The 27,893-nt window shown below is 42.7% G+C and overlaps 2 protein-coding genes across 9 annotated transcripts in view; one reads left to right on the forward strand and one right to left on the reverse strand.

Annotated features, from left to right (window-relative positions):
• F2 (coagulation factor II, thrombin) overlaps nucleotides 1-10,438 on the forward strand; it is a 30,340-nt gene extending 19,902 nt beyond the window's left edge. For both annotated transcript variants that reach the window (XM_077322352.1, XM_077322351.1), the window contains 9 exons: nucleotides 568-704; nucleotides 2,861-3,169; nucleotides 3,518-3,619; nucleotides 4,365-4,488; nucleotides 4,740-4,907; nucleotides 5,539-5,712; nucleotides 7,458-7,636; nucleotides 9,401-9,471; nucleotides 10,082-10,438. In XM_077322352.1, coding sequence (XP_077178467.1) covers nucleotides 568-704; nucleotides 2,861-3,169; nucleotides 3,518-3,619; nucleotides 4,365-4,488; nucleotides 4,740-4,907; nucleotides 5,539-5,712; nucleotides 7,458-7,636; nucleotides 9,401-9,471; nucleotides 10,082-10,225 — 1,408 coding nt within the window. In that variant the 3' untranslated portion in view covers nucleotides 10,226-10,438. The remainder of the gene's footprint in view (nucleotides 1-567; nucleotides 705-2,860; nucleotides 3,170-3,517; nucleotides 3,620-4,364; nucleotides 4,489-4,739; nucleotides 4,908-5,538; nucleotides 5,713-7,457; nucleotides 7,637-9,400; nucleotides 9,472-10,081) is intronic.
• CKAP5 (cytoskeleton associated protein 5) overlaps nucleotides 10,216-27,893 on the reverse strand; it is a 90,035-nt gene continuing 72,357 nt past the window's right edge. For 5 of the 7 annotated variants that reach the window (XM_077322349.1, XM_077322343.1, XM_077322348.1 and 2 more), the window contains 7 exons: nucleotides 27,321-27,396; nucleotides 26,675-26,863; nucleotides 26,437-26,574; nucleotides 21,139-21,222; nucleotides 16,620-16,779; nucleotides 14,739-14,893; nucleotides 10,216-13,711 (listed from right to left, as the gene is read on the reverse strand). In XM_077322349.1, the coding sequence (XP_077178464.1) occupies nucleotides 13,469-13,711; nucleotides 14,739-14,893; nucleotides 16,620-16,779; nucleotides 21,139-21,222; nucleotides 26,437-26,574; nucleotides 26,675-26,863; nucleotides 27,321-27,396 (1,045 nt within the window). In that variant the 3' untranslated portion in view covers nucleotides 10,216-13,468. The remainder of the gene's footprint in view (nucleotides 13,712-14,738; nucleotides 14,894-16,619; nucleotides 16,780-21,138; nucleotides 21,223-26,436; nucleotides 26,575-26,674; nucleotides 26,864-27,320; nucleotides 27,397-27,893) is intronic. The other 2 variants (XM_077322347.1, XM_077322350.1) reach the window with 2 other exon arrangements.

Genomic DNA, 27,893 nt, shown 5'->3' on the forward strand with positions numbered 1-27,893 from the left:
ACCAACAATCTATGCTATGAAATGCACAGATGCCAGGGGTGTTGGACTTATTAAACTGTGCAGATAGAGCAGCAAAGAAGGGCAACATGTGATCTTTAGGGGATGTCTGTGAATTCAAGAATGCGCCCTAAAATCTGCCCAGGCAGATGCCAAGAAGTCCTTTGCATGCTAGTTGTTAAATAGAAAGGATCCCCTGCAGGCAGGAAGTTTGAAACCATTCTGAGTTATATGATAGCAGGCTGAGGTCATGGGGAGCACATGGAAAGGGGAGGGAGTTAACTGTATAGTAACTTAGAGTTGTGTGTCCTACTTCTATATACTTTGGGATATGCACACAAGTCAGTCTCAGCATTTCAGCATATGTACACAAGGAAATCCTGATGCTTCCGTCTGAGTTTCATATTTTTCCCTATCTGAAGTGCTTCCTGTGTTCAAAAAACACAATGTGCAGCAGAACACAGAGAATTGCAGGATCCACAGCTCCTTCTTGTAAACTCAGCTGGAAGAGGCAAAGTTCTGTTTTCTTGTATTCCTGGCCCTTGTTTACTATCCCATGGTTTCTTTCAGCTTCAACACAACAACCCACTCGCATGCCAGCCTGACAGACAACTACTGCCGGAATCCAAACAACAGTTCAACAGGACCTTGGTGCTACACCCGCGACCCAACAGTGCGATCAGAAGAGTGTGCTATTCCTGTGTGTGGTGAGTCTTATTGCTGGTCACCTTATTAAAATGTTCTTATATCTGGACCTTGTTTGGAAAAGGAGGTTTGCAGTGTTTCCCCTCCAAACTAGTCAAAAACATGGGACACGTGCGTACTTATTAATACAAAACAAGACTCAGTCTCTTTGGCCTTAGATTCAATAACATCCTAGAAGTTAACCCTGATTTAACTGTGCAAGTGTTTGGTTCCAAATAATACACATTCTTAGTTGCCATAATATTCTGCCATTTTTGCACTCCCCTATACTTTCAAGTGTCAGGTCTTTTAGTCCATTTTGTTTAAGAGTTATAAGAGCCAGTGAGGTATAGGGGTTAGAGTGTCAGATTAGAAGATCCAGGTTTGAATCCCTGCTCTGCCATGAAAAGCTTGCTGGGTGACCTTGGATCACTGACATAGCCTAACCTACCTCACAGGTTTGTCATAAGGATAACAATGTAAGCTGCCTTGTGTCCCTCCATTGCAGAGAAAGAAAAGGTTTAAATGGAGCAAATAAGAGGGAAAGTACAGCTTACACCTTTTCTCTTACAACTCTGCAACAAAAATATCTAGAGATTTTTTTAAAAGAAAGCTGAGAACAAGTAGATAATGGAATAGACTGTTATAATGTTGTAACCCTATATTGTTCTGTCAATTACCCATGTTCTTGAAAGCCTGAAAGAGGCTCTTTGATATATGTTGGAGGAATAGCGGTTACAAAGACTGGCTCCAACAAGGAAAATGGCTCCAATGTAGGAATAACCTGTAAAAATGTGCAACCCACTTAGCATCCAAAGGCACTTTGACTGCAGTCTTTCCAAATTCCCAAAACAGGTTCGGGAAAGTTAGCAGTGTGCTGGGGTGGGGAACACAGATGCAGGACAAATAGAGTGATATCAACTGGATGCTCCCGAAAAACAGCACTACTGTAAGGAGGCCAAAGCTAAACAAATATCCATGTGGAAACAGCCTAACAATAGTTATTTAGGGTCCATCAAAACAGGATCTGAAACAATGGTTTTAAATTGGTTTATTACCCATAGTTAATTATATCATGTGAAACTATGCAAACATAGACAAACTTTCTTGTTCTTTGGCGTTGCCTCAGTGCCTTTACTAAAATGTATAGGTTGTCTGTAGAGAGAATCAGTGATCATCTCTGTACTGAAACATGTTTCTATAAACAAACTATAGTTAAAATCAGCCATAGTTTCTGGATACGTCTGAACTGAATAATTAGCATAATCTGTGGAGGAATCCATTCCCATTCACGACTGGGATCTATGACCTATCTCTGCAGCATGACCCAATGTAGTTGTTTTAGTCAGAATTTGTCATGCCTTATATAAAAGGAACTGCGGGAACCCTCTCAGGTGAGTGGTTCATGACAGAGGAGAGGGAAGAGCTGTCAACTCAGCAAAGCTGCAGCGTATAAGTTAAGATACATGCTCCCTTTACTGTTATTTCACATAGAATAGGGCTAAATCTTGACATTCAAAACTGGTTCCATGTCTAAATACTTGCAATCTGTGGCTCAAATTCAGCCTAGCATATGGCACAGGGGTTCAGTGAAGATACGCCTTAAAGCTGAAAATAAGCTCAGAAGTTTATGTGACAGCTAAAAAGGGGGAGGGGATTGAAGGGCTGCAAGTGCTTTGCTTCAACAGACTGTGGCAGCTAGCCTAATGGATATGTTGCTCAAGGCTCTACATTTACTTTGGGTGAATACAAGGTTTGTAGTCAGCTGGGCACCAAAGCCCTGGGACTCTGTTGTCATCTTACACCATTTGGTAAAGACTTTCGCGTCCTATCGGTGATTCCTCTTTCCTGCTCATTATTTTGTTTTGTGCTTGCTTTGACTGTACTGTCTGTATGTTTTCATACATGTATATTTTAAGCCCCGGTTTTAATTGCTTTAATGAGTAGTTGTCATTATCTTTGGTTGGTTGACTTTAAGGATTAAAAAATTTGATTTGACCATGTATGTTTTAATCTGCTTGCTACATGGGTGGTCCTTGTGAGAGCAGAAAGGTGGGATATAATTTTATTAAATAAATAAACAAACAAACACTTGCTCTAGCAGTAAAACGTATGTATCACTGCAGAACCTGGAATAGCCTTTTCCTAGTAATCATGGCTGTTGTGCTTTGATTTTTAGGTGAGAACCGAACTACAGTTCCATTTACTCCAAAAATTCAACAAGAAGACATAAAGCAGGGACACCAACCTTGTGAAGCTGATCATGGACTGGGGTATACTGGGACCCTCTCTGTCACCCTCTCTGGGGCACAGTGCTTGCCATGGGCCTCTGAAAAAGCAAGGCAGCTAAGCCGTGGGGCATCCTTCCTGCCAGATGTACATCTCCTGGAGAACTATTGTCGCAACCCAGATGATGACGATGAAGGCGTCTGGTGCTACATAGACCATCCAAATACCACCTTTGAATACTGTGACTTGCACTACTGTGGTGAGGAGCCTGCAAGAGACAGGTCTCTGTTTTTGTGGTAGAAGGGAAAGAGTTAGGAGCATGTGAAGATGGGCTGGTGAAATGCTCAAACTCGATGATTCTGAGGCATGTATGCAATTATGATGTGTGTTGGTCTTTACTAAAGTATGTGTGCTCAACACTTGAACCTGGTTGTTTTGGGGACACTGAATTGGTGGAAAGGTACCAATAAATAAGCTAAATCTACTCAGTAGGTTTTCTTAATGCCCCCAGTGGTCTATGTTTGGAAAGGGAGATGGAAAGGATTGAACAACTGATGCCTCTGCGAACAAAGGTCTTTCTCCCCATTTTCAACTTCATCTTTTTCAGAAAACTCTCCAGAGGATGTGGATGAATCATTAGGAGGCCGGACAGACATCCAACAACGTGAACTCTTCTTTGATCCTAGGACATTTGGCCAAGGTGAAGCAGGTGAGACATGGGGCCAAGCTCAGCAAAAAGGGTCAATAGCAGGGGCTCTTACCTCAGTAAGGCCCTCCTTAATTCAGATATAAGGACAGAAGCAGTGTTGCTTGTTGCTGGTGCTTAGGTGACAACTGGGCGTGTGTGGCCCTTTGACCATCAGAAAGGCAGGGCTGCGGTTCATGGGATCTGATGGAGGCTGTACTACTAAGGCAGAGAGCTGGGTGGAACTTAGTGAAAAAATTGGTTGGATCTAACCCTCAGTCTTTGTTTTCAGCAGCTGTAGGCTTAGAATCAGCAAGATTATTGTAGTACTTGAATGGCTAGCATATTCAGTTAGAATTTCTCATTGTGTTTAAGATACTGAATGGTCCCTCAGTATAATCTGAAGAGATAGCACTCAGAATAGATGCTCATGTAAACTCTTTAAATAAATAGCATTGTACACAGGCTTAGCAGTAAAATTAAATCACTTTAGTGTCTGGACAATGATCTTTGGAGTACGTGCGCAGATACGCACACTATGAGCCAGCAGCCATTCAGGACCAAACCGGTATCCTGTATCAACTCCCATTACTCCATTTACCAACAAGACAAGGGCATAGAGACTCATAATCTATTCAGTTCCTACATAAGTATTAGTTGTTCTATTAGTGTCTGGTTTAGCCCATCTTTTTCTGGCAGAAAATGCTGGTTCATAGAAGAGGCACCTATAATTGTGGGCATTGATAGGTGAATGGGACTATATTTCCAGACTGTGGTCTCCGTCCCTTGTTTGAGAAAAAGAAGATTGCAGACGATTCTGAACAAGAGCTCCTAGAATCCATGGATGGCCGAATTGTAAAGGGACAAGAGGCTCAGTCAGGCAGTGCTCCTTGGTAAGTGTCTTTGGTTATGTATTCCTTCACAGTCTCTTCCCTCCTATTTTACTGAGGGTTGAAATGGCAGGGCCACAACGGTAGCATTGGGCAGTTCTTATGATATAGCTTCCATAGCAGCCCTGGGAGGAAGCTGTTGCAGAATGGGTTTTGCACAGTAGCCTGCCACTGGAAACCCGTAGCCCTTCTTTCTCCTTAAAGCTTCTGATAAACCACTGGCCTCTTGGGCATTTTCTGTGGCTTTACTCTAGGCAAGTGATGCTGTTCAGGAAAAGCCCTCAAGGCTTGCTGTGTGGCGCCAGCCTCATCAGTGATCGCTGGATCCTGACCGCCGCTCATTGTATCTTCTACCCGCCCTGGGATAAGAACTTCACGGAAGATGACCTTGTTGTGCGGATTGGCAAACATAACAGGAAAATGTAAGCACTGCAAAGGGATTATTTTTGTCAATCAAGTAATTGTTATAATAGACAAAGGGACCAGGAGGCAGTGACGGGAGACCACGTCTTTAGGCATCATCACATCTCTAGGCATGAAGAAAACGCTTCCAGAACAAGGCCACCATTATTCATTCTCCCTTTTATTCTCTGAGTCCTTGGTGTGAAAGGGAGCTTTAAGCAGCTGGCCATTGGACTTGGCTCTCATTCATTTTATCCAGTGTGTTTTAGATGTTTATGAGATATATGTCCTTTTGTTATTCTATATTTTGTCATGCTCTGTAACAGTTTTATCCTGTTGTGATTTATGGTTTTATGCTAAAAAATGTTGCTTATGCTAAGTTATGTTACTGTTGCCTATTCACTGAAATGACTGTTATGCTTTCTCTAATTGTTAAGTTTAATGTGCTTTCTATTTTACTGGTTCTATGCACACCACCCTGAAATGTCATAGTGAGGGGCAGAAGTTGAATTGAATAAATAATATCTTTGGTCATGAGCTTAACTATAAAGGCATTAAACTTGAGAGTTATGAACAGAAGTTATGTCGACAGTTTTCTGTCAATATTTATATGCTGCTCTGTTCCTTTGTTCTTCTTTGGAATTCTTGAAGACATGAGAAGAACAGGGAAAGAATCGTCATGCTAGACAAAATTATCCTCCATCCCAAGTATAACTGGAAGGAGAATCTGGATCGGGATATTGCGCTGTTGCGCTTGAAGAAGGCAGTTCCTTTCAGCGACTACATCCAGCCAGTCTGCTTGCCCACCAAAGAAACGGTACAAAGGTGAGAAGGCTTCATTGAAGAGATGGGACCAGAAATCTCTGGGTTGGATTTTTGTGGTTTTCATCTTGGGTGAGGGAAGTCGGTAAACAAACTTCAGGGGATGTCTGTGCAAGGACTAGCACAAACTATTCTCTCCCCGGTCCTGCCAGGAACGAGAATTTAAGGGCAGCTACTCTTTGCTATCAGGCTGTGAGTTGTCACTAACAGAAGACAGATAAATAGACGGCTGTAGAAGGAACGCAATCCACCACATTTTCCAGTTGTAACAAAATCTGTAATATTTCCATAACTAAAAAAAATAACCATTAGAAAGTATTTTAAAAGGGAAAGATGTCAGAAAACAGTCCACCTAAATGATGCCTAATCCTGTGTTTATTTGGAAGAAAATTCCAAGGATCCTAACTAGGCTTATTCTCAAAAAGAAAGAAAGCAAAACATATAGACTGCCAAACCAGGATCCCGGATCTTAAATCTCTGTGTCCCCCCCCCCCACTAGGTCACCTTGGGCTAGTCAGCATTTCTCAGCCTGGTCAACACTACAGAGGTGTTGTTAAATATTATTTACTTAATTTATACTCTGCTTTCTTCCCAGTGGGAAATCTAATCAGTTTACATAGTTCTCTCTGACATTTTATCATCACAACTCTGAAGTAGGTTATACTGAGTGTGTGTCACTGGCCCAAGTTCCCCCAGCAAGCTTTCATGGCAGAGTGGCGATTTGAACTGGTCTTCCAGATCTGAATCTAGCACTCGTAAGAACTATGCCACCCTGTCTGTAAAGAAGGGAAGGATGATCCAAACTCTTTTAATAGAAGGGTATGAAATAAATCACAGAATCATCGAGTTAGAAGGGGACATACAGGCCATCTAATCCAACCCCCTGTTCAACGTAGGATCAGCCCAAAGATGATAAATCAGGCAAAGTAGAACATACCTTTGCAAAAGGGAAAGGCACCTAACATTCCCCTTGTTAATACATTTGGAGGACATCTTTCAGTACTGTAGAAAAATAATTTGTTCTCTCTTGATAGTCTTGGAAGTAAGGAAACTGGACACTGGGTGGCGGTCCTAACCATTTCCTCTGCAAAAGCTGCTTCTTGGTGCTGCAGAGGTTACTGGTAGCAGCTCCCTGTGAGTGTGCAGAGAGGCCTTGTGTCTGCTGTCTCCCAGCAGTTCCAAATCGGTGCTGGACCAGAGTCCAGTTGCTGAAGACACATCCTGCCCATTAACACTGGGCCTCTGAAGTGGGCTCTAATCCAAAAAAGCTTAGGCTGGAATAAAATGTTACACTGTTTTTGTCTGCCATGTATTTTATAAAGGTAAAGGTATCCCCTGTGCAAGCACCGAGTCATGTCTGTTCCTTGGGGTGACGCACTCCAGCGTTTTCATGGCAGACTCAATACAGGATGGTTTGCCAGTACCTTCCCCAGTCATTACCGTTTTACCCCCCAGCAGCAAGCTGGGTACTCATTTTACCAACCTTGGAAGGATGGAAGGCTGAGTCAACCTTGAGCCAACTGCTGGGATCGAACTCCCAACCTTAAGGACAGACAGCTTCAGACAACATTTCTGTTGCTTACCACTCTGCACCATAAGAGGCTCTTTTATGTATTTTATAATGCAGAATAAATAAATTTAAATAAAACAGACTCTTGTGTAAAGATTGAAAGATCGAGGGTTCATTTTCTGGTAATTTCTAACTTTTTCTTGCACTGATGTCTCGTTTTAAATTTCGTTTTCTGCAGTCTGCTGTTGACAGGGTACAAAGGACGTGTGACTGGCTGGGGAAACCTTCTTGAGACCTGGACTTCCAGCAGTAATGCCTTACCCGTAAATTTGCAATTGGTGAACCTCCCCATTGTAGATCGAGCCACATGTAAGGCATCAACCAAAATTAAAATCACAGACAACATGTTCTGTGCAGGTGAGTTTTCCTAAGCATTTTAAACTTAGTTTTAAAAACAGGTGTGAGATGCTTTGGATATAGAAAGAACAGAGCAAAACACTCTAAATGACTCAAATAAAAAGGGGAGAACATCCGAGAGGTAAATGGGTTGTGACTCCTGGAAGTACAGGCAGGATTTCGAAGAGGCAGAGGAACTAGAGATCAAATTGCCAACATACACTGGATCATAGAGAAAGCTAGGGAGTTCCGCTTCATTGACTATGCTAAAGCCTCTTATTGTGTGAAGCACAACAAACTGTGGCAAGTTCTTAAAGAGATGGGAATATCAGAGCATCTTATCTGTCTCTTGAGAAACCTATATGCAGGTCAAGAAGAAACAGTGAGAACCAGGCATGGAATCACTGATTGGTTCAAAATTAAGAAAGGAGTTTGGCAAAGCTGTATAGAGTGCGAAAGTTGGTTTGAAACTCAACAACAAGAAAACGAAGATCATGGCATCCGGCCTTCTCAATCCTGGCAAATAGATGGGGAAGAAATGGAGGTAGTGACAGATTTTATTTTCCTGAGCTCCAAGATCGCTGCAGATGGGGACTGTAGCAAAGAAATTAAAAGACACTTGCTCCTGGTAAATCTAGACAGCATCCTAAAAAGCAGAGACATCACCCTCCCAACAAAAGTGTGTCTAGTCACGGCTATGGTCTTCCCAGTTGCAATGTATGGATGTGAAAGTTGGACCATAAGGAATGCCGAGCATCAAAGAATTGAGGCTTTTGAACTCTGGTGCTGGAGAAGACTCTTGCGAGTCCCTTGGACTGCAAGGCGAACAAACCGGTCAGTCCTAGAGGAGATCGGCCTGGACTGCTCTTTAGAAGGCCAGATCCTGAAGATGGAGCTCAAATCTTTGGCCACCTCATGAGAAGGAAGGACTCCCTGGAGAAGAGCCTAATGCTGGGAGCGATCGAGGGCAAAAGAAGGGGACAGAGAATGAGATGGCTGGATGGTGCCCCTGAAGCAGTTGATGCGAGCTTCAATAGACTCCGGGGAATGGTAGAGGACAGGAAGGCCTGGAGGATCATTGTCCATGGGGTCGCAATGGGTCAGACAGAACTTCGCAACTAACAACAATATGGCTGAAGCAGCAAAAAGCTGTTTGAGGATGCAACCCTAGATGAAACAAAGGCGAAAAAGAGGGCTTATGTCCTCAGCCTCTAAGAGGAACAAAAACAAAAACAAATGCACCAGGTTCAGAAGCAGCCTGGACACCCCGCACTCATGACAGATTGGCATATGATACCACTTTGGAGTTACCACAAGGATTTCTCATCAGTTGAATGGAAGGCAACCCTTCCTTCCTATTAAGTGGGAGAAATTCCTGGTAGAGGAATGTAAAAATGTTCCAGTGGATGATGTTCCAGCAAAAGCAGAGTCCCTCTCAATTTTAAGCTTGGCAGGTATGAACTGAGGCTGAACCCCAGCTGATGTGGGAACAATACAAAAATAATTAGCATATCCCTGCCTGCAGAGAGACAAGGGAGAGAGGCATAAGGCAATTCAAGATACCTTCCTTTCCACCAGTAAGAAACCTGAGCTGTAAGACCTATGAAAGCCAAAATACACACAGCAGCTGCTTGCTGCCAAGAGTAGATTTCTTGGTGGTTGCTTGGGGGCAAAAGGTCAACCACAGGGCTGTCTAAATTTACTCCAAAGGTAGCAAAGACAGTACTATGATAACTAGATCACTTGTTTGTCAACCATAACTGACTTGCGCCCATATTCTTTTAGGGTACAGTCCTGAAGACACTAAGAGAGGGGATGCATGTGAAGGTGACAGCGGGGGCCCGTTTGTCATGAAGGTATGTGAAATGTTTAGTGATGCAATAACTAAAAAGTGCAGTGCCAAGAGAAGCTGTGTTCAACTGTTGTACTTTGTTTTGCTGAAAGTCCAGCAGCCTCTAAAATGCAACTAAACTTCTTTTGCAAAGGTTACATACAAGGTGCATAAAGTACAACAGCTCCCTTGTCTTTGCACCCTCACATTCAGTACTAGATCAATTAGAAATAGGTCTAGCTGTTACACCAAGGAGCCCACTGTTAACCATAAAGAAGCATACCTTTCTTTCATTGTATGGACTCCCGCTGCAACATATTTGTCTGGCAAGTAAAACGGCTGTATCGACTTGTTTGTGATAGCCAAGGACAAAAAATGTTGCAGAACTCTGAAGTTCTTTCTTGAACTTTGAAAAGCTTCTCCAACCATTTCACTTGTTTCCAAGATTAACTTTCATTGCACACACAAACATAAGAGGTTATTAGGGGAGAGAATTAGTCATTCCGTTCTGCCCTATCACCTTTGAAAGCTTTTCTCTGTGATTATGCAGTCCTGCCTTAAATTTTCACCCCTGTGCACATTTGCAGTATATATATTTTCTCCTCATGACAATTCTAATATCTTTTGCCCTTCAGAACCCACAAGATAACAGGTGGTATCAGGTGGGCATCGTCTCATGGGGAGAAGGCTGTGACCGTGATGGTAAATATGGATTCTATACCCACGTGTTCCGTCTGAAGAAGTGGCTGAAAAAAATTGTAGAGAAACATCGAATTTAAAAGGAATTTTATCTCAACCTCCAACTCAGATTTTAAAAGTATGTCTACAAAACAAAACATTACAATAACAAAATGTATAAGATAAGCTTTAAACGCGAAACTCCAGTAAAGATTCTGCACTAAGAATCAACTCTGATACCAGGAGGAAGAACTGAACTTGTGTAAACAAACATTACTAATAAATATGCCGTGGTTGTTCTGTTGCTAATTGAACATATTGAGTCAAATAAGCAAGTTCTGTGGCCTGAGGCCAAGTATACTTCACGAGAGGTAAGTTTCACCATATTCAGTGATACTGATCCTTACGTGCCTACAACTGGTTTAGCGTAGGAAGTTCTACATTTGTGACCTGGTTTATCTTAAGAGAGTAACAAAGCAGAATATAAAAGCAGATATAGATCTTGTTGCAGCGTCCGAGGTGGGGAGGGGAGACTAGAAGCAAAGAGGCTGCCTTAAGAATTCAGCTACTGCAAAACACTGCAGGGAGAATGACTTAAGTTTAAAGGTACTGAATGTAAACATTTTCTCCTGTAGTAGGGCATGCAGAAAGTGTGCTATGAAATACACAAAAGAAATTAGAGCCAATTGACATAATATGTTTGTGGGGTAGTTATTGCTGGAAAAAAAAAAACATTTCCCTAATTTGCTTCTTTGGTTGCATCAGTAGCATGTAACATTGCCCGTCATGGGCCATCACAAGCCTGTGTTCTGAGTGGTGAACTACATATAAGATCAGTCTTTTTGCTTTCCATTGCTGGGCCCAAATTTAAATTTATGCTTGGTCAAGATCAAACTGTGTATCTTGCTGTCACTCAACTCAGGAGGGGAAAGGCAGAACAGGCCAGGCAAGCTCCAAATGCTGCACTGAGTTACTGGTGGGCAGATTACATGAGGAGCACTAGTGCAACAAACAAGTTGTAACAGCAGTTGGTGGGATGTGACTTTATTTAATCTGTTTAGAAAGAGTCACAGTAGCATTTCTGAAAGCAAAGCAATGGATCCCACTATTTTCAGAGCTGTTAGTCAAGCCCTTCCTACAGCAGAAATTGTTCCTCCACTGAGCGAATGACGCTCCATTAAAAAAATTAGAATGTCAAGTTGTATAAATATTAGGCAGTTACAATCATTTGTTTACACACAATAAAATCAAGTGTTCTTCTCTATACAGTCCACAGCCACATCAAGGCAATGTCCTTATCAGCCACTGCCAAAAGAGAAGCCGGGTTAATTTCTCTTGGAGTACTTTTCATGGTTATATTGCCAAGATTCAGGGAGTACCGAGAAATTTAGTAGTAAAAATGTAACATTTATTGAAACATTCTGTAGAAACATTTCCACTGGCTGTATGATAAGCTGAACAGGCCTAAATAGAGCATTTCTGAAACTGAAACCTTGTACACGAAACCTGTACCGAGGGGAACAGCTAGTGTTGACAAGGTAGAAAGTTTGTCACAGCAGCTTCATTGCATTTCCGGGTCTTATTTATGACAAATTTGTATCCAACCGCCATTACCCGTCATTATTAGTGCATTTATTATATCGATGAAGTGACCCAGTAGGCTGCGGAGCAATATTTTTCTATAGAATGAAATTAAAACTAGGGTCTCAGCTACAAAAGGGACTGTGCTCTGAAACTGCACAAGGAAAATATACACTAGAAAATCACAAGCGTTTTGCATCATTTCAAGGCACGCCACAGTGCAAGCAAGTGATGACCTGCAGCTTTCTCCATGTTCAGCCCCTTTCCCCTCCAATCCAACAGGGATGCTAATTCATTCTTTATACTCCCACCTGCAATTAGTGCTTGGGAAGGAATAAACTGAGATGACCTAAGTTCAGGGGAAAAGACACTGGGGCAGATTTCTCTCATGTACACTAAGCACTTGGTGGTGGGCTACACTTATGAATCAGTGCACACATAAAACACAACAGTATGTGAAGTTTCTACAAAAATCAAATGGATGATTTCGGTACAGCTGGAAAGTAGGATAGTGACAACACTATATCAAGCCCCAAGATTGGTAAAGAAATAAAAATGAGATGCAGCCTATGTCAGTCATGAGAAAGCACTGATCTTCAAAGGATTTAGCACTACGAAGTCGCAACAGGACCTAGTTCAAAAGAGCCCAAATGCTCAGCAGGGACAGCCTTGACTAGACAAAAGAAAAAAGAAACACTTGAAAATCTAAGGGGGGTGGCGGCGTGTCTATGAATCAGCTCATAAGTAGTACATGGATGTTACACTGCGTAACAGATTCAGGAATTCCGCTGACCTTTCATCTTTCACCTCGGAGCACAAGCAACCAGGAAACGGTGTGCTAAGGGGACAGTTTTCAATCTTTAGCAGCAATTGTAGCTCATACAAGTTCCTAACAGCTTATGACCGCCAACTAAATTGGAAATTTGCCAAGATCATATGAGCACACTTAAAATATTTAGGGTTCTAGCATGTACAACAAAATGAGAAACTGAAGTCATCAGAAGAACTCAGTCCAGTCTTGAATGTGGGATGCTGAATTCCTCTTTTGAGTTAATATCAAAAGGGATGAAACCAATTCCTGAAAACAGAGCGTCAGAAAAAGCTTTCTCCCCCAAACCATTCAGGAGGCTCTGACAAAATCAAGCTGCAGTGTGCTAGCACTTTTAATGACTACAGCCCCAACATGGACACTGCTATTGCTGGGACTTTAGCCACTCACTAAGATCTAGAAATGCCAGGTCACTGGCATCTAGAAAAACACTGACAAACCTTTCCCACCAACAGTCACTGTTGCTCCCAGAGAGTTAATGCAAACTTTATTTACAAAAAGACACTTAAATTAGTTACTTCATGCCATGCGTCCATACAGAAACGGTTCAAGGATTATATGGAGAAGAAATGCACAAAATTAAAAGAATCCACCGGAGAGCTACTAAGAGTTAAGAGCTAGAAAACAGGACAACTTTACAAATAAAAACAAGTTATGAGAAACTGGATCGACCAGGAGGATGGTGGTTTACCGGCCTGTACACTCAAACTAATACACAAACAGTCTTCTACAGTCAAGAAATGCTCACAGAGAAGCAAAGTATGTACAAAGACTTGTGCCACAATGACTTGGACCTTCCTCCAAGATCCACGGTATTATACACGTAAATCAGTTTGTATACATGAGGCCTACATGAGGCCACTTAGCTATGAAGACTTCTAGTTTAGTAAACTAAGGCCAAACAGCTCTGCAAAAGCCGTACTCTCACGCCATTTCACTTGCGACTGCTTTTTATTCTCTCCAGTCTTTTTTTCAATTCATCAATATTTGACGCTGAAGAGGAAGAAGTGGTGGTTCCAGAAGAGTGGGTCTGATTGGAGTCCGTATCAATGTGCTGGTATTGTTCTCGGGACTCCCGGAGCTGTGAAAGCTTACTGTGGAGCATATCTGTGGAGGATGCAACTGCGGGGACTGATGGCTTGGAAAGCTGGGAAGTCAGGGGTGGTCTCTCTTCCTGCTGGGAATGAAGACACTGAAATGAAGACCAATCCAACCCAACCATTGTGTGAACTCAGGGGTTTCTGCTACAGTAGTATGGGATTTTTCTTTTAAAGGTTGATCCTTAAAGTATCAAGAAATATAGAATGAATGTCACACTCCTGTATTTGTAACACAATTCAAATTATGGAATAGTCAAATTGCTTGATACTTGTTCCATACTTGGATGTAGTCCAGTTGTCTTTTTATCCCATACAACCTGTAACTGTCCAAAGGATTCCCATGATGGCAGAACTACAGTGCAGCATCTCACTTACACAGCCTACCCCATTACCATAGCTGTAGATTCGTGTTTAATTAAGTACCTTTAGAGAGATTTCATTTATTTAATTTGTATACCGCCCCCTCTTGGACTCGCCAAGTCAGGGCCATGAACATCATATTCAAACTACAATTCATTACAGTATAAAATCCGTAAATTAATTTAAAAGTTTTTAAATTACACTTAAAATAGCTGCCAGCACCACTGATATATAATTTTTGGTGTTTTTTCTATATAGGACAGTTGATCGTTTTGCAACCACCAAATTGACAGCACTTTCCACTAACAGTATTCTAAGATTCTTCATCTACTAATGGAATGATCAACTGTATTACAAGAACCCAAGGTTAAGGGCCTTGACACAATTACGTCACTTGGAGGCCATTACCCCACTGGTCCCCTCCACAAAAGCCAAACTGCGGGATCTATGGAAATGCAGAAAGTAGTAAGATCTGCTGCAAGATCTGTGATCATAATCTGAGGCTCATAGATTTCTTGGCAGGAGAGATCAGCTAGTCATACTCAGAAAACGAGCACTACTGGAGAAGCATGAAAAGCTACAGTGCAAGGGCCACTTGGGGTTCCTCCTTTCCCACTTCTGTGTAACATCAGTCTAACAAAAGCAGGCAGCCTAAAAGCAAGAGGAAAGGCCTCTATGCCATGAGGAAACAGTAGCCAGCATAGAAGGACTAGAGAGCCAGCTGAAAAGTCTCACTTATAATACCTTTGCATTATCAAGGCCACATCGCTGCCTGAGGATTTTTAGCCTTTCCAGGTAGACAGAAGGCCCCACTTCTTCACCGTTTGAATTGCCTATTGATGACGATACTGTATTAGTGGCAGTAGGGATACACGATACTTCCATCTGGGGAGAAACCCCTGGAAAAAGAAAAATAATAGAATGAATGCTAAAAAGACACTGTTTCTTCAGGGCTGTTCTGACATTATTCAAGTAACACAGGAACTACTCCAGTTTGGTTCTTTCCACGCCATGAAGTTAATGATCTCGTCAGACCGTGTGAGCTGAATTATTCCTCCCATACTGCCACTGTTCCAGGTTCAGTAAAACACGTGGTAGGGACCCCTCCCACATGGCTAAGGCTTCTCACATGACCCAAGTAGTATGGGAAAGAATCACATGACAGCAGCAACTCCTGTGCCACTGGGGTAATGTCACTTAATATCAGTTACATGTCTACTACTGTAGCCATGTAGAGCTGCAGCAATTCTGAATGCTTTCATCTGTTTTACTTTTGTAGTCTACTTGGTTTTTAATAAAATGGTCATGACAAGACTGTTGTGGATGAAAACCACTTCATCTATTAGGAAAGGAAACAATCAAGATAAACACCAGTGAATTTTATGTCCAGCAACTATTTGAATTTGGGTTTCCTGAAGCCTACTTTAATGTTCCAGTCATTATACCACACTAGCTCTTAACCTTTCATGTAAGGTTGCCAGCAGACAGAGAAATGCCTGCCCATCTATATGTGCTCCTAAGCACACTGGCTGCCAACCCTCCCTCCTTCATGCCAGAGAGGGATGAAGAAACAAAGGCATGGGGGGTGGGGAGAATATGCAGCAGCAGGAGGATCTCTACATCCAGCTGTCAGGTGCAGCTGCAGAAAACTTTGCAATTTGGGCCAATTTTCTCTTTATCTAACCCAGGGGTAGTCAAACTGCGGCCCTCCAGATGTCCATGGACTACAATTCCCATGAGCCCCTGCCAGCATTGGCAGTCAGGGGCTCATGAGAATTGTAGTCCATGGACATCTGGAGGGTTGCAGTTTGACTACCCCTGATCTAACTAATGTCATAGGACTGTTGTGAGGAGAAAATATAGAAGGATGAGGCAAGAGCCTGACATTTGGATATAGGGATTTGAAGGCCTGGGGCTGAACACAGATACTGAGTCACTAAATTACTCAGTTCTTGCTTATACCCAAGGTACAACTTTGTTCATCCTAAAGGTGCCACTGGACTCAAACTTTTTTCTGCTGCTTCAGACCAACATGGCTACCCTCCTGAATCAGTAGTCTATTGCTGAAATTACAAGATTACAAAATGAACATTACTACTGCTGGGAAATCCCATTTAATATGATCCTAAAATACAAACCTGCTTGAGAACACTGCCATAGCAATGATATACATACAGCCCTTCCCTGCAAGGTTAACGTGATAAATCACTTGATACAATAGCAAGCAATAAGGATCAATAGTGCACTGAAAATTGCATCTTTTAATGCTGAAACAGATTATTTGACAATCTAATTATTTTTCCAATAAGTAATGCTAATCTGAGTATATTTTATTTTCCTCAATAACACTTTATACAAGTAAAACTGTATTCTACTAACAAATCCTGATGCATCTTTAAACACCCAGGTTGAATTTTGCAGCTCTGACAGAATACTTTGCAGCTAGTCCATATATCATCATTTCATGCCTTACATTCCAGAATACCAATATGATCTCTTGCCTAAAAATTGCATTCTGCAGTTGAAAAAAATATGAATTGCATCAGAACAGCAGCAAGTCTCCCATTCATGCACACATGCACACACACACACACACACACACAAGCTGGCACACTGTAAAGTTACCTGTAGAAGAAGGAATGCGTCCCTTGCCCTCTCTTTCCATTTCAATCAACCGGAGACCTCTTTCCACATAGCTCTGGAAGAACTGCGAAGAGTTCTTGAGGAAGGGCTCAATGTCTGCATCAGAGTATTTCTTTTTGTAGTCATATAACTCTGCAAGACCCTGTAGAAAGTAAAGTTCCTGAGTTACCTGAAATGTGCATATTTACAGAAAAGATAGGCTTACCTGATGTTTTACAAGTGATCATCTGTACAAAACTACACAGAAATCTGCTCAGAGCCAGTTTCAGAACAGTGTAAACGTCTTGCCAGTGAGCTGATGCTCATTCTCCTTAATAGCACATCCTCAAGCACATGTGCCCTGAAGAACTGTGTGCCTCCACTGCTCCTTGAAGGCTAGCCTATGGAACAGAGACGACTCCAGAAGGAGTCAAGCGGACACTGATCCTCACTGCTTAAACAGCAACAACTTAATTTCTTGGCCTATGCATGGATATGGGAACTTGGCAAGTACAGATAAATGGGTTGCCTGCCAAATACATCTTTGGTTCTTAGTATCACTTGATTTCTATGAAGAAAGAATCCGTGTCCTATGATCATCTGAAAGTTACTGATGGTCATATTGATATTCAGGAAAGAAAAAAGGATGCAAGGATGATGTCTTCAGCAAGATGGTAAATTAGACTGCATCTCTGAAAGAACTGACATAAAGGCACAGAACAATCTTCTCCTGATGGATCAGTAAGAAAGGGAGATAGTGATATAGTGTATTGCTCATTAATATAGTGAACAGCCAAAAGAAAAGTACTTTTGAATTAAAATGCAAGTCAAATAGTTTGTGTATAAGTTGTGACATTATTAGGAAGAAAAGCTCCAAACTAGGTTAGAAGGCTTGATGATAGGCACAAGTTGTGAGGCCCTTGAAATGAACCGCAGGACAAAGAAACAGCGATTGCCATCATGTGCATTCACATCAGAAGAGCCAGTCCTGATGTCTTGAGATCCTCAATGACAAATCAGGACAATGTGCTATGTGGGGCAGAATCATAGAGATGGAAGGGACCTCCAGGTCATTCAGTCCAGCCCCCTGCAGAAAGCAGCAAATTCACAACTACCTGCCAAATGATGCCCTTCCCCAAAAAAGGCCCCAGAATCAGTCTGGCTTGGAGGAAATTTGCCTCCCGACCACAAAGCAGTGATCGGCATTTCCGTGGACATTCAAGAAAGGGCCACAAGAGCCAAGCATGGACACGATCCCTTCTGCCCACCCACTTACAATCTGCCTAAGTTCACGGAATCAGCATTTCTGTGAAGTGGCTCTCTAGCCTCTGCTTAAAAACTTCCAAGGAATGAGAACCTACCACCTCCTGAGGAAGCCTATTCCACTGAGGAATTGCTCTGTAAGGGACTTCTTCCAAATGTTTAGCTGAAAATTATTTTGAATTAATTTCATCCCATTGGTTCTGGTCTGACCCGCTGGGGCAACAGAAAACAATTCTTGCTCCATCCTCTGTGTGACAGCCCTTCAAGTACTTGAAGAAGGCTATCATATCACCTCTCTCCAGGCTAAACAGATCAAGCTTTCTCAACCTTTCCTCATATGTCTTTGTCTCCAAACCCCTCACCATTTTTGTTGCCCTCTTCTGGATGCGCTCCAGTTTGTCTATATCCTTCTTCAATTGTGGTGGCCAAAACTGAACACAGTATTCTAAGTGAGGTCTAACCAGAGCAAACCATTACCTCACACAATCTGGACATTATACTTTTTGATTCAGTCCAAAATCCCATTTGCTTTTTTAGCCACTGAGTCACACTCCTGACACATGTTCAGTATATGGTCTACTAAGACCCCTAGATCCTTTTTGCACATACTACTGCCCAGACAGGTCTCCCTCCATCCTATAATGATGCATCTGATTTTTCCTACCTAAATGCAGAACTTTACATTTATCTTTACTGAAATTCATTTTATTAATTTAGCCCTGTTTTCTAGCCTGTCAAGATCATTGTATATCCAGATTCTGTCTTCTGCTGTGTTTGCTACCTCTCCCAGTTTAGTATTCTCTACAAATTTAATAAGCACCGCCTCCATTCCTTCATCCAAATCGTTTATGAATTTGTTGAAGAGCACATGGCCCAGGAAAGATCCCTGAGGCACTCCACTTGTCACTCCTCTCCAAGAGGATGACGAACCATCAACAAGCACTCTTTAGGTTTGATCTGTCAACCAATCTCAAACTCATTATACAGAGGGTTAAGATCACTATTATATATTATATATTATATATTATATATTATATATTATATATTATATATTATATATATTATATTATATATTATATATATTATATATATTATATATTATATATATTATATATTATATATATTATATATTATATATTATATATATTATATATTATATATTATATTAATTATGTATTCACTAATTTATACCCTGTCCCTCCCAGGGTGCAGTGAGCATCAAAACTGTTCTGGAAACAACCAGTTGTCTTCATAATGAATAGAAGCAATCCTTCGGAGACTGAGAAAACACACCAAATAAAACCTTGATAATGAAAGTGACAAACCTGGTTTTGAGGGTAAATGGGAATGTTAGAACAAGCATTTGTGAAATTATTAATGCAAAAAAATTCAGGATGAAGAAAGATCCATGATAGAGAAGAAAAGAGTATGCCCAAGTATTATTATTTATTAGATTTATAGCCTGCCTTCCTCCTGGGACTCAAGGTGGGTCAAATAAGAATATACCCCCATAAAAACATCACAAACATCAAGATAACTAAAAACCTTCCTACCTCCACACAGTCATCTAGAAGGGGGTTCACTCACTAGTATAATTGTTGATCTTAAAAACCCAAACCTAACCGAAGACCTGATAGAAGAGCTCCGTTTAACATGCTCTCCGGAACTTTGATAGCTGTCAGGGCCCTCAGCTCTCCCGGGAGCTCATTCCACCAGGTTAGGGCCAGGACTGAAAAGGCCCTAGGCCAGGTGCATTTCTCCAGGGCCAAGGACCACCAACAGATTAGTTTCTGCAGAGTGAAGAGCCCTGCAGGGGGGCATAAGCAGACAAGCGGTCCCTCAGATAGGCAGGGCCCAAGCCACGGATGGCCTTAAAGGTCAAAACCAGAATCCTGAACTTGATCTGGGCCATAACTGGTAACCAGTGCAGCACAAGCTGTATGCGGGTCCTCCATAATGAACCAGTGAGATCCCCAGCAGCTGCATTTTGCACCAGCTGGAGTTTCCACATCAAGGACATGGGCAGGCTAGTGTAGATCAAGTTACAAAAGTCCAATCTAGAGGTGGCTGTCACATGGATCTCTGTGGCAAGACACTCCGGGGGCAGGTAGGGTGCTAGTAGATTCACTTGGTAAACATGGGAAAACACTGTATGCACTGCCTCAGTGATCTGTGCTTCCATCGAAAAGAAGGCATCCATAATCAAGCCCAAATTCCTTGCTTGTAGGTGGGATGTTAAATTGTGCTCCTGCAAAGGTGGAAAGCTGTTCTTCATGTCATGGCCCTTTAATGCTCAGCCACAGGACCTCCATCTTGGAAGGGCTGAGTTTCAGATGGCTCTGCTCTAACCATCCAGCTACAGCTTCCAAACATCTGGCAAATGTATCCAAGGGGGAGTCCAGGTAACCATCCATGAGGAGATAGAGCTGGGTGTCATCAGCATATTGATAGTAACCCAGCCCATAGCTCTGGAACAGCTGTCCTGGAGAACGGATTAAGATCCTACAAGAGAGTCTGTAAGGGTGCAACAGGGTCTACTCCAATGCCACCCTCTTTGTCCGGTTCTGGAAAAAGGAACACAGCCATTGAAGGGTTGTTCCCCAAATCCCGGCCCTGGGAAAGGCAGTGAGCCCATAACTCGTGGTCGACCACATCAAACACGGCCAACATATTGAGCAATACGAGTACGGCCGATCTGCCCTGATCCAGCTGGCACCACAGACCATCCATTAAGGCAACCAGCACCATCTCCACCCCATGGCCAGGACGGAAGCCCGACTCATATGGATCGAGTCCCGAAGTTTCCTCCAAGTAAGCCAAGAGCTGCTCCACCACAGTCCTTTCAACTACCTTTCCCAGGAATTCAAGACGCGAAACCTGGAGGTAGACAGCCAGGCCCCGTGGGTCCAGTGATGGTATTCAGGGCGGCCTTTGGCATTGTAACGGAGTGACAGGATAAAAACTGCTAAATACGATGTAACACTCCACTTCCAAACTTAGCTCCTTTTCCTGCTCTTTTTACAGAGTTGCATGGCAAACACACAGGCAAAAATAGTGTAATATTATTATTCTTCATAAAATACATCCAAAACAATGCAAAGCATCTGAACCAGCTAACTAACCACTTTAAAAAGATAAATGTTTGAATGTAACTGAATAACAGAGTTAAAGAATTTGCCTCCATGTAAAGAGAGGGATGAGCGTTAACTCTCTGTAGCATCATCTTCCACTCCATCATCACTTGGTATAAAGCTCTTACCTCCTTAGTGTTCTCTTTAGAGCCAATTTTCTTAAATATCTCTGCTAAAATATCATTCACTTTGGCCTTTGGTGACTTTTCATCCTACAAAACAAAAATAGGAGACAGATTAACACACAATCACCCCTTGGAAATATGGAAATTAAAGCAGAAGCATTCTCATGAATATTGTTGGAATGAAAAATCCTTCAGATCTGCCACAATTTAAGACCAGAACAGTTATACTTGACTTATTAATGCAATTAAAAAGAATATTTTAATCAAAGCAGTAAAAATGACCTTGTTATTTAAAGCCAGGTGTGAATATGAATCTTTCCAGTGAGTGATGATTTATTACTAGTCACAGCTGCTGCCCTACCTGGCAGTTGCCTGTTGCAGCTGTAGGCAAGGCCAGTGCAGGAGGAAGCCACAGGATGGGTCCCATGTGAACGCCGGGCTCAGTCTCACGGAAACCGTGGTGTGAGCAAGGTGGACCAGGCAGGCTTGGCCAGCTTTAAAAGGCGATGCAGTCTGCGTGTTCGCCTTGTTTCTTCACACTGCCCAGCTCAGTCTGCTGCTCCATCGCTGCTATTGCCTTCTTCATTGCTGAGAATTCTGCCCCCAGAAGATAGCAGGCGGCTGGGATTGGGGGAGAGGGCTGGCGGGCACCTTGCTGTGGCAGCCACGTGAGGAGGGCTGTTGATGTTTGCTGTCAACCACTGGTGCATAGAATGCTTGTCACAGGAGTGGAGTAAGTTGGGTTTACTCCATAATTTGACATTTTTTGAACTGTTCCCTATCTTGATGGTGGTTGCTATCCAGGTTTGCTGGATCGGGGAAATTCGGTTGATGTCATTTACTTGGATTTTAGTAAAGCTTTTGATAAGGTTCCCCATGATGTTCTGATGGATAAATTGAAGGACTGCAATCTGGATTTTCAGATAGTCAGGTGGATAGGGAATTGGTTAGAGAACCGCACTCAAAGAGTTGTTGTCAATGGTGTTTCATCAGACTGGAGAGAGGTGAGTAGCGGGGTACCTCAGGGCTCGGTGCTCGGCCCGGTACTTTTTAACATATTTATTAATGATCTAGAGGGGGTGGAGGGACTACTCATCAAGTTTGCAGATGACACCAAATTGGGAGGACTGGCAAATACTCCGGAAGATAGAGACAGAGTTCAACGAGATCTGAACACAATGGAAAAATGGGCAAATTAGAACAAGATGCAATTTAATAAAGATAAGTGTAAAGTTCTGCATCTGGGTCAGAAAAATGAAAAGCATGCCTACTGGATGGGGGATACGCTTCTAGGTAACACTGTGTGTGAACGAGACCTTGGGGTACTTGTGGATTGTAAACTAAACATGAGCAGGCAGTGTGATGCAGCGGTAAAAAAGGCAAATGCCATTTTGGGCTGTATCAACAGAGGCATCACATCAAAATCACAAGATGTCATAGTCCCATTGTATACGGCACTGGTCAGACCACACTTGGAGTACTGTGTGCAGTTCTGGAGGCCTCACTTCAAGAAGGACGTAGATAAAATTGAAAGGATACAGAGGAGAGCGACGAGGATGATCTGGGGCCAAGGGACCAAGCCCTATGAAGATAGGTTGAGGGACTTGGGAATGTTCAGCCTGGAGAAAAGGAGGTTGAGAGGGGACATGATAGGACATGAAGTATTTGAAAAGTTGTCACTTGGAGGAGGGCAGGATGCTGTTTCTGTTGGCTGCAGTGGAGAGGACACACAGTAATGGGTTTAAACTTCAAGTACAACGATATAGGCTAGATATCAGGAAAACATTTTTCACAGTCAGAGTAGTTCAGGAGTGGAATAGGCTGCCTAAGTAGGGGGTGAGCTCCCCCTCACTAGCAGTCTTTAAGCAAAGGTTGGATACACACTTTTCTTGGATGCTTTAGGATGCTTAGGGCTAATCCTGCGTTGAGCAGGGGGTTGGACTAGATGGCCTGTATGGCCCCTTCCAACTCTATGATTCTATGATTCTATGGCAGGATTTGTTCTGTGATAGGAAAACTGTATTTTGGTCTGTCAGTCAGACAGTGTGGTGAACAAGCAGTCTTCTAGATCTGCAAGAATCATGCATCTGGTCCACAGGCTGGTATTGACATGTCTAGAATTTAACATTTCTTTCACTGTTAAGCATATTGCAGGGGTGGACAACCACATTGCCAGTGCCTTGTCCCTTTCTCAGGCAGATTGCTTCAGGAGATTAGCAACAGCGGTGAATTCATACGCAGAGGCTCTTCTGAAGTTGCTGTGGAGTCTCGGTGCAGAATCGTCCACAAAGGCCTGAGGGGGTTCTTGGCACCTTTGACACTTCAGTTTCTCACTTTTTCTCTTGTTCCAGGGCATGGGGGTATTCCCCTTGTGAGGAGGCAGTGTTGCGCTATTTGGTGCAACTCCTTTGGAGGGTGTGGCTGCTAAGACTATAAATGTCCATCTCTCCACTATATCATGCTACTGTAAACTGCATAATTGGTGGGATCCAGGTTCTTCTTTTGTCTTCATAGGTCCTTGGAGAATTGGAAAAGGTTGGCACCTCAGAAGCCAAAGAGTATGAGGCCTATTTCTTTACCTTTATTACAGGGCATGATGGGGCAGTTCACTGTTAGGTGTTACTCAGAGTACAAAGTCCTCTTGTCCAGAGCAGTGTTCATGTTGGCATTTGGGAGGGCTTTCCACTGCAGCAAATTGCTTGCTTCATCCAACAAACTCCCTGGCAGGCACCACAGGTAAGATGCACTGCCACCATTGATGGTGGATCAATATAATGGTATGTCTTCCTTAGGGTCATTTCGGTCATCTCTGGATAAATTTGTCTGCTGCCATCATGCAGAATTTACTGATCATTCAGCAGTGCTGCCCCGGGAACTCTGGTATTTTGGTTGGCGCTGTTAGAACGGCATGCCTTGAGAAAATCTAAGGTTCCGAAAAAAGTGGCCTTTGCGAGTTGGAAGATCTGCAAGCTGGTTTCCAGGTCATGCATGACAAATCGCTGCAAGATTTTGTGTCATCCATACGTTGTGCTTTGTTGGTGGCTTTGTTTGGGGAAGACGGTGTCCCCTGTCTGAGTTGGGTATGGTTTTGTGGCTGAATGGCATGCCTTTTGGGTTGCACTGGCTAATGAGCATTGGTGGGAGTAAGGCGATCAGCTAGTGAGCTGGACACTCTGCTCTGTGGCGGTTATGCGGGGGGGGGGGGAGGTGCAGATCCTGATTTGACAGGTGCCTGTGTGTTGGGCTCCTCCAGGGACTGGAGCCTCCATAAGAGATTGAGGGCATGTTTGACAGCGGTGTATTCCCTGTTGGGGAGGCGGGTGCCCCGCATTGCAGATGGCTGACGGGGATTCCAATAGAGGGTGATGCTCATGGAACTCTGGCCAAGAACCATTCTCCCAGTGGCCAGCAGGCTGATGAGTATGGGAACTTGATGTGGTCTGGTTGCCTCTTCACAGTCAGTGAGCTGCGGGCTGCTGGACCCACCTATGTTTCCCTAAACTCAGTTTTGTATAACAATAAATCTGTGGCCACATTCATGCCAGAATAAGGAAACATATGTATCTGTGTCTTCTGTACGCCCAGAAACTCCCACTGCAATGCAACAGAATGTCATGTCTCTAAGTGCTTCTCTGAATTGGAATGTCAAAGGGTGTGTGGGCAATATCACTTCAAGCTCAGCAGGCTGCTTTGTAACAACATATTCAAAACCTTTTTATGCCCTCACTCTAGAACCCTTTGCTTATTAATGAGAACTTAGGCTGCTTCCACATAGACCATTTTAAACTGCAGTGAGGCTTTTTGCAGCATCCACAAACACTATCCCCCCCCTATTCCCATTCCATTTGTTTCCACAGTTTCCTTTTCTTTACTTTGATGTGTCTGGAATGTGCTTTGATCTAATGTTTCTGGATGGGAAGGTATGGATTTTTGAACTTCCCTATCCATACTGGCACCATTTCCCATTCGTTTATACCCATCATTCCCTGGCTCCTGTTGCTAGCAGGCAGTCAGTAGTAGGTTGTGCTAGAAATTCAGCTGGTACTAGATTAGATTGCCTTCTACTACTAATGGTAATGTTGTACAGGCGACAACTGTCCCCTTGGAAAGAATTTGTAGCATTTTTTAAAGGAACTCTTAGTACTCAGAAAGATCTGTGATGTATGAAAAACCATAGAAAAGTATTTAGCACCTTTCATGGAAAGTTTGAAATTACTATTCATTTGCTAGTCTAAAAGAATGTGCTCATGTTGGACAAACTAGGAAATGAATATAATGCAAGACCCTTTGACTTGCTTTTTAGAATATTTCATTATTTTGTTTAAGCTACTTAATTTTATAACCTGTGATGATAATGTAATCTCATTGGTTTCTACAGAACCTAAAAGACGAAAATTGAAATGTCTTATTTAAGGTCTAACCCTTGGTTGGAGCTTGCAACTGCTTCTAGCTGTTTTAGCTAATGTCCAGCACAATCCTGGAATACAGTGGACTAAGTGAGCTGCTGGAATAAAGAAAGTCAATGATCACTAGAATTCTTCACTAGAATAGCCAACCTATCATAAAAGAAGGAAGTAAGCTTTGTAATTAAGGAAAGACTAGGCACCACACTAGTAAGAACAGCTTTTTCTAGTACTTTATAGTAATATCACTTTGGCCTGTTTTCTTGAAGTTTAGTTGTATACCAAAGTTGCCATTTTAAATAGATTGAATTACTGAAAAGCAAACCATTCACTGCTGAAAGCACTACATGCAACATCCCTGCCTCCATATTTGAAAACTTGTTCACATGATCTACAGCAATGGTCCCCAACCTTTTTATCACTGGGGACCGCTGATTTTACTGAGGCCCGGGGGGGGGGGGGTAGTCTTTTGCCGAGGGACGTCGCCACCGCCGCACGAGTGCCCCTGCTCCGCTTGCTTTCCCGCCGGCGCCCCTGACTTCCCGCTGCCTACTGGGGGGTACTGCCAGCAGCAGCTGCGCAGAGCCACACCGAGGGGGAGCCCCAGCCATGGTGGCCACCGGAGAGCACCAAAGGTGAGCCGGTGGCAGAGCAGCCCCAAAGGCAGCAGCCGGGGAGGAGGACGAGGAGGAGCCGTGGCCCGGTACTGACTGATCCATGGACGGGTCCCAGTCTCCGAACCGGGGGTTGGGGACAGCTGATCTACAGTAAAGACAACTTTAAACTATAATTCAGAAACTTTACAACTCTCAGCCATCATGATCTAATTTTGTGCCCAGTAAGCAAACCTACTTTACATCTTCGGCTCATTCTCTCACTACGTTAAATAAATACTTACTATCCGAGAAGCTCCTTTCTCTGTGCCTTTATCCGTTTTACTTCCAGTTTGGTCCAGGGAATGCTTCATCACTCTGCACAAGTGAGCCTCCAATTCAGACTCATTCTTGTTATCAATCATTGTCAGATGATCTAAGATCTAAGAGAAAGAGTGTCAACCTTTAGAAAGAAATTTTAAATACTATAGAAAAGCAACAGGGAGCATGTGTTATGGTGGAGAAGGGAAATTATGCTCTCACCTTGGGTCCTTTCAGCTTGCACAAGGTGTGAATCAAGGTCTTTAGTGTCCGTATGGTCAATTCACTCTTGCATTGTTTCAGCTTCTCCTTTGGAAATACCTTCATGAAAATGTGGATGTCCAACATAATTCGGTCCAGATTGATGGTGTTGATAGTTTCAGGGAGAAGCCTCACCATCCTCCATAAACACTGAAAGGGAGGGAAGAGAATGTTATGAAGCCAACTTTTTAAAACCAAAGCAGGCCCTTCTCCAAATTTAGGATTGTCAATGCTGAACTTGATTTTAGTATAAAATGAACATTTCTGAGCAAACTGCTATATATTCATTATCCCCTCATACCGTTGTGCCATTCTATAAAAGAGCCATTCAGATTGAAAAGCCTAATCTATTTCTTCAGCACAAAGAAGCTGCCCATATCAGGCTATTGTACTGAGGTACTTTTATATTGAAACATATCATTGAAACAAGTAGTCCCATTCTCTTGTTAAAAGAGCTTACAGATTGCCACCGTACAGTGCCTGCTCACATTTCAACAGCTGATTTCTGTAGTTAACAGCTGTTTTTTACCCAGTCTTCCACAGAAACATGTAGCTTCTCCCAATTCAGAAATCCACAAACGAAATAAAATCCAGTATACACACTCACCTTCATTACAAGTTCTGAGAATTTGGGAGAGCTTGCAGTTGCTAGAAGACTGTCCTGGAGCAGAACAAGCAGGGCACTGTAGGGAACACATACAGCAACATTAACCACAAGAACTCCACAGATTCATTCAGGACCAATTCAGCTTCTTTTACAATATGACATAATACTTTGCAAATTTTCCCTTCCCTATTTCCTTTTCTCCTTCCCATCTATGAACCATCCTAACTTAATCTTCCCCCATCTCAATCTTCAGTTTTTCCTCCTTCCCAATTCTGGTAACCTCTCCCTGGGAAAAGTCTGGTTCTCCACTGATCCAAGTCCAGTTGTGTGATGGGGAACCTGCAAGGAACACCTCATTTTCTCCTGTATTTTCCTTCCTACACTATTTCTTCCTCTCTTCCATCTTATCCTCACAACAACCCTGTAAAGGAGATAAGGCTGAGTGTTTGTGACTGGCCCAAGGTCACCCATGGAAGAGAAAGAATTTGAATTTAGGTCTTAAGTTCAAACCACTACATTATACTGGCTTTCATGGGATGACTGCTACTAAACAGTAGCAAGCAGACAGAACTA

This window comes from Paroedura picta, chromosome 2 (genome assembly GCF_049243985.1).
Source record: "Paroedura picta isolate Pp20150507F chromosome 2, Ppicta_v3.0, whole genome shotgun sequence".
In the NCBI taxonomy this organism is placed as follows: Eukaryota; Metazoa; Chordata; class Lepidosauria; order Squamata; family Gekkonidae; genus Paroedura; species Paroedura picta.